Genomic DNA, 15,902 nt, shown 5'->3' with positions numbered 1-15,902 from the left:
ATGTGTAGCTGTGTGTGTGTTCTGTGTCCGTAGAGTCCAGGTGGAACCGGTGTTGGTTTGTCTGACTCTTAGGTCGTTTCTGGAAGACCATGACTTTTATCTTTTCCAGGTTAACGGTCAGGGCCCAGGTCTGACAGAACTTCTGCAGGTGATCTAGTTGCTTTTGTAGATCCTCCTTTGATGGAGCAAGCCGTATTAGGTCATCTGCAAATAGTAAGCATTTGACTTCTATGTCAGAGAGGGTGAGACCAGGGATATCTGACTCTTCCAGGGATTTGGCCAATTCATGGATGTAGATGTTAAACAGGGGCTCAGACTGCAGCCCTGCTTCACCCTTCTACTTTAGGGGAAGAAGTCTGTTTCCATGATTCCAATTTTTACAGCGCATTTATTATTTATGTACATTGTCTTGATGATATCGTAGATTTTTCCTCCAATACCTTTTTCTAATAATTTTAGGAACAGACCATGATGCCCAATTGAGTCGAATGCTTTCTTGAAATCTACAAAACAAGAGAAGATTGTGTTTTTGTTCTGGTGGACGTGTTTCTGGACGAGGGTGTGGAGGGTGTGGTCGCTGGTTCTGTGTTGTGGTGTAAAACCAGTCTGACACTTGCTCAGGACATTGTGCTCACTGAGGAAGTTTTGCAGACGGTTGTTTCAGATGCTGCAGAATAACTTCCCTAGGTTGCTGCTGACACATATGCCTCTGTAGTTGTCTGGCTCATATTTGTTTCCACTTTTAAAGATTGGAGTGATAATCCCTTGGCTCCAGGTGTCAGGAAAATGTCTTCTCTCTCCTCTCTCTCTCTCGCCCCTCTGTGAGAGAGAGAGAAGAGGTCGACCACAAACATCATATCTGCACGGTTAAAACTGGCGAAACTCGTTGTTCCAGGAAGCTGCATGCTTAAACATGTCCCCTGGTTTTCTCTTCCTTCCGTGACAGCTTATATAAAAACTTACTTTTTAAGGATTTTTTTCTTTGCAAAATATATATTATCATTGTAAGCAAACCTACCAGAGTGTGTCCTCAGGGCTCCAGGCACTTCAGGTTACATTCTGCATGGTAGCCTACATGGTACATGGTACAAGTACATGGTTGAAATTATTAGTACAGCGCCCACCCCCCCCAAAACAAGCAAACAAACAAACAATGGATAAATAAACAAAAAACAAAGTAAATTAAAATACAATAAGAAAGAAATGATATACTGTATATATGTGTGTATATATGTATGTGTATTTATATATATTTGAAGGTCAGATATCAGCCTGTGATACCACAATGTGGTGATTTACTGACTTAATAAAAAACAATATAAACTGATAATAATTTGATGTATTTCCACATATTCAGTGAGCAGCAGCAGTTACACAACATGACCACTGGAGGTCCTGCTTCTCTCAGGTTTACAGAGTCAGAGTTGAGGCTGTTGTGATGAGGGGTTGAAATGCAGCAGCAGGAACTGAGCTGTGTTCAGTCGCAGTTTAAATCAATGAACGGTGGGTTGTTGTGCTGCAGTCTCACTCTACCTGTAGCACAGGCAGCATCTGCAGCACTGGGAGCTGACTGTGTTGTGGAGGATCATCTGTCAGAGGGTGAGTCTGACCTCTTTATCACGAGACACGATTTAGCTGCAGCAGAATGAGTTTAGAGTAACGTGATTATTGTAGTTTTACATTTTCTTACTTCATCCACCAACAACAACTTGTCTGAGTTAGTTTGTCCAACATTTTATGGTGAAACTCTTCAGCACCTGTCTATGAATATATGTCTGTTTAAGAACGACTTTTTAAATCTGAAAATAACATTTAAACTTTTATTAAACTAGAATTGTTGCCTCATATTACATTAATGTACCTGTATCATTGATCTAAACTAGAAAATAAGTTCAAATCCACTTTATTATTAAATAACTTTGACTCTATAAAAGCACAAATAACATTTTTCACAACATTTTGCAATTTTTCATTATTTATTTCAGTGTAAAATCGTCATGTGTAACTTTTCTCTGCAGCCTTTTATCAATTTTTATGATTTTCATGTGATCAGACCAAAGACTGATTTACATCCACAGGTCGGCATCATTAAAACCTAACTTTTTTTCCCCGCCCATGCTTTTAACAAACACACATGTGGGAAAGGTTTAGTTTTTTTTCAGCGATCTGTTTAAGAAATCTCACGTAACATCTGTCCTCAGGGACTGAACCAGCTGCTGCAACAGTGTTGGGTGCACGTCTGGATGTAGAGGAGTCAGGTTGGCAGCCTGGCTTCAGTCGTCCTTCTCGGTGAACATGAAACATTCCACATAAGGGAAAGTAACTAAGTACTTAAAGGTACAATATGTAAGACTTCGCCACCTGTCCACTTTATATTCGAAACTAACCGCTGATTGCTACAAACTATAGCTGCCATTAACTAGTTAGCTCAGTTAGCCGTGCAGCTAGTGGTTGTATTAGCTGACTCTGCCCGGACTAGAAGTTTGGAGCACAAGGGCAGTGTTGGTGTTGTTTACCATCAGACTGTCACCTCTTGAGGTACAAACTGGCTAGGGGCTAACTAGTTAGCAGGCTGACTTTTTTTTTTATGTTTTGTTAATAATTCCAGTCAATTTTTGTGTGTTTAAACTAAAATTCAGACAAGTTGCAGCTTTAAAAACAACTCTAAGGTACTTGTAGGCGAGTGCAGGTGTGGCTTCACATTAAAAGCTGACTGATTGATTGAATCTGACTTGTCGAGGCCATTAGAACAGCCCACTGTCAGACATCAGTGATGTTTTTGTAGCCAGAAAAAGTGATTTAACTACTGCCCAACAGGAGCAGGCTGGATGTTTGAAGCCAGATGGTTGGCACTGTAAAAGAGCAAATAAGCCCCGTAAAAGCTCTGAGGTCTGGACCTGGTCTGTCTTGTGGTTTAGGCGGGCTTCTCTTTCCCAGAAAAACCTGTCGGGTCTGATGAAAATCCTGATCCCTGCTGTTTACACCTCTTCATCCAGGATACAGAGTAAATCTAGAGGCATCTTTCTATTGTATTTTATAAACCCACTCGCTCATGCTGTGATCACCTTACTGACTAATCTCCTCGTCACTCCTTGCATCATCTCCTGCTGCTGTAATTACCTTGAGGTTGCGCTTCAGGTATCGATTTTGAAATCTCGAGGTTACCGCAGTCTAGACCTCAAAGTGGCCGCTTGTTTTCCTGATAATTATGGGTTTAACCGTTGCAGGGTGCATGCTGTGCACTAACCTGTAAAACCTCCATCAGACCCCAGGTGACGTTTTTTGAGTCAGCAGCTGTTGTTGTTGATGCTCACACACTGTATCACCATGGCAGTGATTAGTATCCAATTTGGTGTTTTTCCTTCGCTACTGAGCAAAGAGAGTAATCTGTGACGACGATGCTGAGACGATGCCGTCATGCCTCGTGTCATCCTCTGGCTTCATGTCTCCTCTGACAGCAGACAGCGTGCCAGTAAGATGCAGCTACGACTGTGCTGACCAACAGCAGCTCAACAAGTCACAACACTGGACAGCTGACGGGTACATCTGCATCACAGCCTCCTCATTCACACTCATTCCTTCTTCTTCTTTTTTTTTCAATGCGATGTAGCCACATGCTAGTTTGAGGTTCATGTTGTGGTTGTGTTTGTGTTTGCAGCTGCAGCAGCCTGGATGCGATACTGGGTCCCAGTGTGAGTTGGTAACCCTGGCTGAGTGTGCGATGTGTGGACCTGCCCTGCACCTGTGTCTGCTGCTCTGGATAGTAGGGACGGCTGTTAGCAGGGCGAAAGGTATCTTCTCCATCTAATCTGTGCTTTGTGGAGTATTCAACTGACTGTAACTACTTTTAAGATGATTTTAGATTCTATAAAATGTTACAAAATCTAACTCTAATGTGGTCTCTGAACTCAGGTGATGTCACAGCTCCCACCAGTCTGAGCGCAGAGGCCGGTCACCCCCTCCTCCTCAGCTGCAACATCACGACGGCAACAGGCGACACTGTGCGGCAAGTGCGCTGGCACAACAAGCACAACAAGATCCTGCTGGCGTACGAACAGAGCGCACCCATCCGCATCAGCCACAAAGACCCCAAGGTGCAGCTCACCGCCTCGCACAACGACGCCAGCTCCATCACCATCAGGCAGGTGCGGCCTGATGACGAGGGCTGCTACCGCTGCGTCTTTGACGTTTTTCCAACGGGGCTGCAGGAAGGGAAGACGTGCGTCAGCGTCATCGGTCAGTCTGGTTTTTAAGGAACTCCTCATTAATGTTCCAAGATGATAAATCAGTCTCTATTTTCTGAGATTCTGGCTTCTGTTATCCTAAAGAACAAGCGATCTTCAGTAAGCATTTCTCAGTGCTGCAGCTCACACCTAATGTTTGAACTATTGTTCTTTTTTCCACAAAGACAAAGAGTGTTTATTTGTCTCACAAGACCCCTTGCGGGACAGGAAGCAGTCAGCTGAGGTCTGAACTCTGAGACCAGCAGGGGAGAAAACCCACACACCTCGCTAGCCTAGGCACTTCCTGTTGTTAGTGTAAAATGTGTGCATGCACATTCTTTATCACTCCCAGACTCCTCCTGTTAGTGTGGCTCCTCACGACCAGCAGTCTTGAAAAGCAGAAGTAAAACCACATTCAGCTAACGTGATGTTCATTTCTCAGGTAAAGTGCGCCTGGAGGGCAACAAGACGGCCATGAGCGGGCAGACGGTCACCCTGTCCTGCTGGTACAGCCTCCCTGAGAGGGTGCAACAGGTGCTGTGGAGGAAGACGGCCGAGCAGGGCGACACCACCACCGTGGCCGCCTACGCCAAGGGCGGCCACCAGACCATAACTGACCAGTTCATGGGTCGGGTTGGTTTGAGCCGCAGCCTGGACGACACCCAGCTGACCATCCAGCAGGTCAGGACGGAGGACGAGGCGTGCTACACCTGCGAGTTCCACACGTACCCGGACGGCACCAAAAGCGGCACCACCTGCCTCTCTGTGTACGGTGAGTACAACTAATACTCCCACTAGCTGCACAGCTAACTGAGCTAACGGCTAAACGGCCAATTTTTGCACATTTAATGCACTCTCTATGCTAAAAAAATCTCTAATCGAAGCTACTTGAGTGATTTTCATTTTATCTGAACTGATCCTCCAAAGCCACAGAAGCCATTAATGCAGAAAAATGTACAAATTTTAAATGGACTTTGGCATGAGTGCACTTAAAACGAGAATTTGCTGTCATGTTGTACAGCTTTGGTGACACTTAAGAGTTACTGTAGACGGAGAGGAAATGTGTGTGTGTGTGTGTGTGTGTGTGTGTGTGTCTGTCTGTCCCAGATTCAGCTCAGGAAAGGGAAACGCTGTGTATAAACAAACCACAGGCCGCCCTGAGGTGAGAGTTACTCCAGTCATTAAACTACTGTTCTGACCTGCGCTTCGTGCCCCTCGGCAACACTTAACCCCATCCTACTGTGCCAGAGCTGGCTTAGACGTTTAGAAGTTGTGAGCAAACCCTCCAGGAGTGTGAGTGAGTGTTTATCCTTCTCCGTGTGTGTGTGTTTTCGCAGTGATAATGTTGACCGAGGGAGGGGTGTCACTGAGGGGAGAGGGGTGATTAATTTGGGAGAAAGCCCAGGGGATGAGTGGCTCACTGTTTCCCCAGACACAAGGCCCTCAGTCCGTGTGTGTGTGTGCTTCTCCGTGCTCTGCTAAACAAGCTTTGTTCAAACTGACGGGACCAGAGATGCAGACACACAAACACAACCACAGAGACTTCGTAAAAAAGCTGCTCGGCCTCTGTTTTCTGACGGAGGACAACTCGTGTCATTGTGCCCTCGGGGCAGATTGACAGGCGATGTGCTCCGTCTGTCCATCTCCGTTGTGAAGGCAGAGGGACACATCTCTGCTTTCCGCTGGCTGGGCTCGCTCAGACAAAATGCAAAATGGCTGCAAGAGTCACGAAAAAATAAACAGAATATCAGTGATGGAATGTAACTAAGTACATTTACTCAAGTACAATTTTGAGGTTACTTGAGTATTTCTATTTTCTGCCACTTTATACTTCCACTCCACTACATTTTGAAGGCAAATATTTTACTTTTGACTCCATTACATTTATTTGATTACTTTAGTTACTTGTTACTTTGCAGATTACATTCTACATCAGATACTTCAAGACTTTTACTCAAGTACTGTTCGTATGGGTAACTTTCACTTTAAACAAAGTAATATTTAACACAATATCTTTACTTTTACTCAAGTATGATTTATGATAATCTCTTAAATAAACTCAATTTTTCCTTTTCCAGTTTTACCCAAACCAGAGGTGAACCACGTCACCTCCTCCTCAGGATACACCGAGGCGAACTGCACCGCCCAGTCCCGACCCGCAGCGGTGATCATGTGGGACTTCGGCGGGGACAACCGGACGCTCGGGCCGCCCATTTCCTCCGCCTACGAGCAGGGCGACGGCACGACGACAGTGACGAGCACGCTGATCTTCCAATCGGGGCTGCTCAGTGACCTGACCGTCAAGTGCATCGTGCACCACCCGGGTCTGGCGAAGCCCCTCACGGTGTCCCTCAACACAAACAGTGAGGAGCTTGTAAATCCTCTTCTTATTGGTTTTTATTTTATTGATTTATTATTTATTTATTGATCCTAAAGGGGCAGATTTGGTGCAACAGAAGCTGGTCAGAATTAAAACTATCTACCAGGACTGTCTCAAAATGTCTCCGTCCTATCTGAGTGTGCAGAGATGCAGCAGAAAGAAGCCTTTTGTTTTCCACATGTGTGTATTCGCAGTTATTTTCATCACTGGGGTTGTTGTGGCCGCTTTGATGGGGTCCTGGATCCTGTAATGTCCCCCCTGCGTATGAGAAGGATTATTTCTACTCCCACCACATCACCTAACATGTTCAGTCCAGATGTCAGTGTCATCTTAAAACATAAACAGTGCTTTGGATTAAATGTAGGTGTGTGTTTGTGTGTGTGCTGCAGTGGGTCCAGCCATGGTCATCCTGCTCTCGGTGTGCGGCGTGGCGGCCGTCCTCCTCCTGTGTCTGTGTGTGTGTCTCTGCAAGTGCTTCATCTGTACCGACGGTGAGTCCCAACTCTTTCAGGCCACATTCAATCATCCTAAATGACTTCACTAAATGTAATTATAGTTTTTCTTGAGGTGTCATTTAATTACAAGATGATTTAATCCAGAAAGCCGAGGCCATGCCTGTGCTCCAGTGGTTTAACGGAGGAATTCTGGGAAGTGCAAGGAGTGGTTGCGAAAGAGTAAATTAGAGCATGTCATCAAAAATACTGCAACTCCTGTTATGAAAAGTATATGTTAGTGGATTTCCCCTTGCTGCCAGTTTCTGCAGCCTGGTAGCTCAGGAAAACGTGGGTGAAGAAACTGGAAAAGAAGCAGGTTGAGCAAATCATAATGTTGATGTTGGGCAGAAGACAGACTGAGCTAGCTGTATGAATGTGACGCAGAATTAAAAAGAAAAGAGCAGCAACTGAATAAAAGAGGCTTTTTATTTTAAAATACAGTCTTTTCCAAAGGGAGTTCTGTATTACAGGATCTCCATCATGGGAGAAAAACACCCTGCTGAAATGCAGTGCATTGTTTATCTTGTGGTCTGTTACTCTGGCCAAGTCTTGAGTGCCTCTTGTCATTGTAGTGATTATGATGTTCACATTTCTCCTGGTTGCATAAACTGAAAAACATCCTGGGATTTATGAGCCTTGACAAACTGACCTCAGAGAACCTCAGCCAGGACGATCCCGACTGTGAGAGGTTGAGCTCAAAGCTGCTGTAGTCAATAGTTTTATATAAAAAATGGATCGCATGACTGCTCGTACATGAAAGAGGCTGCTCGTAGTGACAAACTCAGAGAATTATGAGCCGACTCTGCAGTTTATGCAGCGTCTTTCAGCTCATTGTTTTGATTTTCCACTCCGCAACTGTCTTGTTTTGGTTCGCTCTCATGTTTTCCAGGTGCAAGGTTATAAAAAAACGTACACTACTAAACAAGACAAATTTAGCAACTATAGCTGGTTAACGTGGTGGATCGTTAAACAGCTAAAGAGCCACATATTTACAACGGGAGCAGGTGGAGACCAAAACAGAGCTAAAAGAAGACACGATAAACAAGACCGTGTGTGTAAATAAGTTGTTGTTGGACAAGATGAAAATACTTTGTCAGTGTTGTGATTACATCTTGTTTCTGCTGCCCCCAAGTGGCCAAAAATATAGATTTAGCAAGTATAAAGTAGCTTATCACAAACACTGACAGCTACCATATATGTATGTTTTGCAGCTGCGACGAGGAAATAACTACTAACTATCACTCAGTTTATATAGCCAATGCTGTATAGCCAATCAGACGGCTCTCTCATCAGCTGTTTCAGATGCTGATTCAGAAGTTCTGGTGTACTGGTACCTGATCTAATCCAACAATGATCCAATAGTGACAGACATTCAGTTGTAGTCCAGTGGTGCAGTCCAGTGGTCAGTTTACTACAAATTGACTCATTGCTGTGTCTAAAAAGGCGTTTTAAAACACTTACAAGAAAAATCTCAGTCTTGAATTTTTTGGGAGAAAATGTAGGAAATCCATCTGTGTGAAGATTGTAAAAGAAACGTCGGAGGAAGGCGTGAAGATGGCGTAGGTGCACGTTGGTAAAGTGAGAGCGTTCAACCATGAAATGCCTCACATCCCTCTGAAAGCTAAAGGTCAACTCACAGCTTCTCCCGACACAGAGGTGGCCGGGCGGATGCTTACTCATGTGTCAACCAACACTCCCTCGCCTCCTGTTAACACCTTTCCAACAATCCTCCCCGGGTGTCACGGAAACAGCTCTGTGCCAGCGTAATGTGGCTTGCGTGGACCGCTGCCCACTTCCCCTTTATCATAAATTTTCTGCCTGCCGAGGAGAAGCAGGGAAAAGCAAACGTATTGCGGCAGTGACAGGAGCCTTGGCTGACGCTGGCGCTTCTCTCGGCCAAACAAAAGTCGCGGCCGCAGAGGAAGAAAAACAAAAGTGGGAGCTGATGTCTCAAGGTCAGGACGGTCTCAGGGCCTCGCTCGATTTGGCAACGTACAATTTGGACTGTGTCACAAAACAAAGTCATGAGAGAAATCCCAACGACTGTAGTTCATTTTTGATATTTTTATCAGACCTCCTTGGATCCTTTTAAGGTTTGTAAACGGTCCATCAGAAGAATAATGAGTTTCCTTTTTCCTTCAGCTCCTCCTTCTCTTTGTTTCCTTGCGCGATAAGAAAGCAGAAGCCATATACGGCCATCTCCTGATGTCTGACACATGGAAACCCACTGACACGTCGCCTTTATTCCTACATTCCTCGTCACCTCATCATGGCAAGTTCCTAAACCAACACTCTCCCACATGGGTCGCACACAACAAAGGCCTCAATCAATCACTCTGTTGATTTAAGAGTGTGTTTATCTCACATCCCTAACTCATAAGACAACTCGGGGAGAGTCTCGAGTCGTGTTGGAAAAGTTCTTGCCCAAGTATCTGTGGCCAAGATCCACTGCGGGATATCTTGAAGAGATTACAGCTGGGTCACAGCAAAAATAGATTTTTCTCAGGGAAACAAAGCTCCCATTAGCTTGAGACTTTCCACATTGCTCGAAAGTCTTTGCCCAAGTTCCCTCGCTTTCCAACTCCATGGATCCTGAGCAGAATAACAAGTGGCTGAGTCTTGGGCCTCGATTGTCTTGAGTTAGCAGACAGAAGAAAAGACCCTCTTTCTCTGTCTAATCCCTTTGGACTTAGGAGGAAGACAGACATGAGGGGCCCGGAGGAGGGAGCAGCGACAAGGAGGACAGAGTCCCGAAGTTGAAAGCCTGCCCAGCTGATAACAACACACGACTGTACAGACACACTCGTACTGTATTTCCCGGTCTTGGCCTGGCTGAGATGTGTCAGAGGAACACAGGCTTTTACTGTGATGTGATGCAGCTGGGATGCAAAGTGTCTGAAGTCCTTATTTGGAGCTGACCTGATTCATTTTAGAAGCAATCTCACTCAGGGTCCCTTCAAACCAATGACGTAGTTTGATGGTGGTGTGAAGTAGCGTTCATCACATTCGTCAACTTGCCTCCTCACTTTCTGACAGATCAACTAATGTTTCCCCCGGAGGTTATAGCGACAGACGAGCAAGTGAAACCTGGAGTAAAAGTACAGATGTCCCTGGGTTTAAACATTGTTGGAAGTATTTCCTATAATGCAACTGCACAACTCAACAAATTGTATAGATAAAGGTGTGGTTGGTTGCAGAAAACTTGCAGAAAAGAGTTAAAGGATTGGTTCATCAAAGTTAGAAAATAACAGATCTGTGAGCCATGCTGATACCTTTGGTTTAATTTCCCTGTTTTGTTTTCCTTTTTTAATAAATATCTAGTGAGCAGCTAATTGCGAAAATAGCTTTTCAGGGGCTTTCATGTAAATCTGAAGCTGAATATCTCAAATAATTAAAAAATAATCTGCCTCAACCAACACTTCCTCTGAGTGAACAGCTGTCCGAAAGTAAAACTCAAGTGTCGACATATATTTAAAGGGCATCTGAGATGCTCAGCTACAGAGAAACCCACTGTTGAAGGCCTGTAAAGTTGTGATGTCTGCGGCTGAAGTTGAACCGCGAGCCCGCCACAGAGGCTTCTGTGGTTCCCTCTGAATCAGGGGGAGTAAATTCAGCCCCTGGCTGCTTCAATCACGGCTGGGAAGTCGGGTCAAGGCCTGAGGTTGTTCCAGTAAAGTGCAACTGGTCTATTTGTGTCCGCGTTTCCATGATTTTTTTTTTGGTGTGGCCGGGTGGAGATGATGTACAGACTGTAAGGTACGGCGGCGGCACAGCTACAAGGACAGGAAGTTCACCACAGATAAGAGCCTTTATTCATGAAAGCAAATGTTTTCAGTGGCACGCTTCAATCTGTGGCACCACAGGAAGTGCGGGGGAGTGACCACATCCGGTCCGGCACGCAAACACGGTCGACCCTTGAGTCACGAGGGCAGAAGTGAGGGTACCGCTGACTGCTCCTTAGAGATTAGAGGTGGGAAAACAAAACATCAACTCATGATATCAAGAAGGAAGGAAAATGTGACACCTGCTGCTCGCTACACAGTAAAAAAAATCATCTTTAACCTTAAAATTAAACTAATAAAGAGCTTTTTTTTTCTCTGTTGGAAACCTTTCTCACCTCTGCAGTTTTGATTGATTTTCCTTCTCTCAGCCCGACACAGAGCTAACATGTCACTCTCGCTCTAATTGGCTTTTAGGCCACATGTGTAGATTCAGCTTCGACGTTAAAGGCTTTTTCCTAAAGTGAGCCACCTCTAAATAACTCACATTGCCACCACATGTACATGAAGGTGCGGCAGGCGCTTCGTTCTGAATTCCTGCTGTCTTTCATTATTTTGTGTATGTGGTCTTTATGGATGTGAGTGGGTTGTTTTTGGGGCTGTGTGTGTGTGTGTGTGTGTGTGTGTGTGTGTGTGTGTGTGTGTGTGTGTGTGTGTGTGTGTGTGTGTGGATGAGGACGCGTACGTACTTGCTGTGTTTATTTTCACATTCTTGTGTGGGATTGATATCGAGTAATTACAACCTCTGCCCATGATGTTGGGACATTCTTGCCTTGGGAAACTCACTTTTAACTGAGGGCTACTGCTGGAACAAGGAGTTGCCATGTCACGTTCTGTATACACCGATTTCCAATTCTTCTTCTCTCTTCACTGAGTTGTGAACTAAACAGTCATACCAACATGTGCAGTAACATTTTTATCATGACCAACGTTACCCCCCTTGTTGGTTTGTCCTCAGCCGGTTGGTCCGGAGTGAAATATCTCAATTATTTTTGGATGTATTGTAGAGAGAGCAAGTTTTAATAACTTGACTACTTTGGTTTATGACCATATATGTGACATTCCCTTCAGCCAGAGCTGTATATTTGTTTAATTGTAATTAGTAACTAGTATAGTATCAGCTGTATTTAAGCACATTTGGTTTTGTTCTCATTGTTTAACAGGTAAAAATACAGAAAAATGGGCAGACTTCCCAAAAACCTGGCATCCTCCTGTCAAACTCACAGTGCTCGACCTTTTCCCCGATGAAATCTCGTTGGTGGCCTGTCAGGAAAAGGGTTTCCACCCTGACAGGACATCCAGGCTGCCGAGGAAGGATTTGAGCTGCGTGATTAATTCAGAATTGGAAAATGAAGCGTTGTGGAAAGTTTGTTGGAACAACGCTGACCATCTAACTGGTGATGTCCCTCTCTCTCTCTTTCTGTCCAGACTGATTTGGAGGCCGGCGTCACTGCTGCTTTGATGAAGGTCCAGCGGAGCTCTGAGCCTGACCTAGCTGCTCAGCACCGTGCCCTCCAGCTCAGCGTGCACAGGAAGGGAACAGAGCTTTTTCACAGAACCGAGCCAACACGGCTGGTTCTGCTCCCACGAGCCGTGAAGACACTGCTAATGCAGACGCAAATATATCTTGTCATTTACTACAAAGTAAACAGAACTAAAACCACGTTATTTAATGCTAGATGTTACACTTACAGTAGAGAAGTTGCTTTGATGAGTGATGTGCATCAGTGTATCTTTTAGCATCATGGAGGTCCAGTGGTCGGGCTGAAGCCATAGCCTAAAAATGTTGTTTCTGTGTGTGTGTGTGTGTGTGTGTGTGTGGGTGTGTGTGTGTGAGAGAGAGAGAGAGAGAGAGAGAGATTAGGTCAATCCTCAGATGTTGAACAGTGTCATAAGTTATATTTATATGTACATTTTAAAGGTGCAACATGTAAGAAATTAAGTTTAAAAACATTCAAACGAAAATTATCAACAGAATATAAATAAAACAACAGTGTTGGCTAAAGTTAGCATGCTAACAGGCTAGCTCTGACCGTGTAATCTACTCAGTTACTTTTAAAAATCATAATTGAGTACTGAGTACATCAACACCAACACTCCCCCGGTGCTCCAAGTCTCAGCAGTTAGCTAGCTAATAGGACTGCTAGCTGCACGGCTAACTGAGCTAACTAACTATCTAGGATTATAAACTCAATAGGGGGCAAATTCTTACATATTGCACCTTTAATTTAGGTTGATTATATCTGCACTGTGTAATGAAAAAGTGAAAAAAGGTGACTTTACTTCAAAAAATCAAGTTACTGAATTACCTCAAAATTAACAAGTAAAGTAGACTAATAATTTTAAGTTGTTAAAACTTTTTAGCACTTACAACTTAAGTATAACAGTCTACTTTACTTGCTAATTTTGAAGTAATTGGATGACTGTTTTTTTAAAGTAAGATCACCTTGTCAGATTTTACAGTGTAGTTTGAGTATAATTTGCTCCGTTTGAAGGGTTTTTTAACTGTGATGTGTAGCCTACAGTTAGGGATACATAAGTTTAAATCAATAAGTCATTTAACAGTTAGGAATTGATTAATTCCTGATCATAAAGAGCACAAAAAAAACACGGTATCAAAGTTTAGGTATCGTTCTTACAGCTTAATGGTCAACTTTTTCCAACCTGGACCTAGCACACAAAAATAACCAAAACTGTTGATTGAGAAATTAGTATTTCAGGACCTTTGAGGTGGTTAAACTTTACAGACACATCAGCTATTCTCTGCCAGTGCAGCCTGATTGCTGGACCTCCAAATTGGCCCCGACTGGGTATTACGTCACCTCAAAACCCTCTATTTGTGGTTGTTTTTGGGGCAAGAAGGATGATCAGAAGGGTGCCGTGCCAATTTTGAACCTGACGTGCAAGTTACAGTAAATCAGAAAAGTAGCAGGGGCACTGAGGCTAAAACCTGACTTCTAGTGAAGCAGCCCTGTTGTGACTCAGTTTGAAAGGATGTTTTGAGTGGGACAGAATGAAAGGTTTGACGGAGTCGGGTGGTCGACTTGTAACCTTCCTGTGTACGGTGGTTAACACCGCCCAAACGATCACTGTGTGGATGAAACCTGCAGCTGTGAATCACTGTTTGTGTGAGACTGTGTGGGAGTGTATTGTTGTGCAGTATTTGAACTGTAGGGAGCACCAGTGTTATGTTTTTTTATTTGGGAAAATATTAATATAGGCCTACATGGGCTGTGTACAGTAAAGTTTAATGTTGTAGAAAATTCTAACATATTCTAACAATTAAACAGCTCTGTTAGATACAATTAAACTTCTCCTTTTACAGCTGTATGTATATAAAGAAGGTTTAAATGTTAATAAATGCCGATATTGAAGTAAAAATACTTTGCTAAGTTGTCTACCTGCTGTTTCAGTTTAATAATCATGTCTTCAGTGTCAACAGTGTTACAGTATTTTATTTTTTTGATCAGTATTCACCTAAATAGTTTCCTGTACTGGTGCTGAAGTTACATGTGGATCAGAAATAAAAACCTGAAACTTTATATGCTGTTGTTTCACCGCAGATTTTTTATTGTGTGTGTTTTGGAGACACTGAGTATGTTTCATGCAAATGATAGCTGGGATTCCTTTGCAATAGTTGGGTTATGGTGTATGATGGTGGGTGGTACTGTAACCTCACCAGAATCTTACACAATAGGAAACTCATTTCCTCCACAACCCACTCCAGTGACTTTACGCTTTCACTCTCAGACCCTGCGAGTGGCATATCTTTATCTTGGTGGCCTTTTTTCCTTTTTTTCACAATGATCTATGACTAACCAATGCAAATATTTAAAGCTTTAAATAGCCTGAAACAATAATAACACACCCAGATCCGCTATTGTTGTTTCAGGCACGCTATATTTTGCGTGATTCAGTTGTGAGTCATGGATAAATTGAGTTTCACACCAAGATAATCATTTGAAAAATACTGGGAAGTGACAAGTAGGGTTAATTTTTGGTAGACATGCTGCCAGGGGGTGTTGTTATATGTGAAGCTTGTGGAGTTGTGGTAACTGAATTGCATTATATAGCATGAAAAGTTAGCAAGTGAGTCATGAAGAGTTAGCTAGCCTAGAAGTAATGGAGTATGTAAGTAGCTAATCATTAGCTACTTTTAGCTAACTATTCAATATGTTTTTTTCATTAGCTGATAGTGAACAAACACCTGAAATAGTTAGATTAACGTAGCTAATGGATAAACATGTGAAATAGTTAGCCAACAGCAGCTAATAGATAAACTCCTGAAATAGTTCAATTAAAGTTGCTAAAAAATAGATAATTAATTGAAATGGTTAGGTCAAAATTAGCTAATGAACAAGTGAAATAGTTAGCTTAAACATGGATAACACTTGAAATAGTTAGCCAAAAGAAGCTAATGGATTAACACTTGAAGCAGATGCTGTAGCTAAAGGTAGGTCAAGTTAATAAATAGGCCTAATGGAAATAGATAGCCTAACTAAAAGTTAAAATAGCTAGCTAAGAGAAATAAATGGTTAAAATAGTTAGGTAAAAGTAATAGTTTAAATATCAAGCTTCTGACACTCAAGGGGGTAATGTAAGTAGGCTAACTTGACCAAATCAACCAAAATATTGACCAGTTTTATTGTTGAAAACATATTGTAGCCTCACAGTATCACTTAGACCTAAATAACATCCAGTATAAACAGGTGTTGGGTACTGGAGTTCATTTGACGGGGATGTAGGGGTTCATCAGATAAAAACATCTGCGAACCACTGGTTTACTTTAATTCTGTCAATATTCTGTAGACTGAAAGGCTAAAAAACTCAATAAGTTGCCAAAATAAGTTGAACTTTTCAAGAATAACATTTGTTCTTTCTAAAGCGAGTGGTAACCTTATTCTGGTCGGTTTCCGTGACTCTATCCTCTTTTCGAAATCAACTTTGCAGTCTGAACTGAACCATTGTAACGTTTCTCCAAACATCTTTCATGTAAGTGCAGACATTTGATCCATTCACAGTTTCC

General features: G+C 43.0%; 2 protein-coding genes across 2 annotated transcripts in view; both read left to right on the top strand.

Annotated features, from left to right (window-relative positions):
- The window catches only part of LOC140992033 (splicing factor U2AF 35 kDa subunit-like), a 69,214-nt gene that overhangs the window by 31,714 nt on the left and 21,598 nt on the right, over positions 1-15,902 (top strand). The gene's annotated exons all lie outside the window — the stretch shown is intronic.
- Positions 1,527-14,418, top strand: LOC140992066 (OX-2 membrane glycoprotein-like). Its single transcript, XM_073462302.1, has 8 exons — positions 1,527-1,599; positions 3,462-3,540; positions 3,659-3,791; positions 3,913-4,236; positions 4,666-4,995; positions 6,302-6,586; positions 6,993-7,094; positions 12,305-14,418. The coding sequence occupies exons 3-8, from the start codon at positions 3,722-3,724 to the stop codon at positions 12,307-12,309; spliced, it is 1,116 nt and encodes a 371-aa protein (XP_073318403.1). The 5' UTR covers positions 1,527-1,599; positions 3,462-3,540; positions 3,659-3,721; the 3' UTR covers positions 12,310-14,418.

The sequence above is a fragment of the Pagrus major genome, chromosome 24 (genome assembly GCF_040436345.1).
Source record: "Pagrus major chromosome 24, Pma_NU_1.0".
Lineage (NCBI taxonomy): Eukaryota > Metazoa > Chordata > Actinopteri > Spariformes > Sparidae > Pagrus > Pagrus major.
Note: the sequence above shows the minus strand (reverse complement) of the source record. Positions and strands in the feature narration are given on the sequence as shown.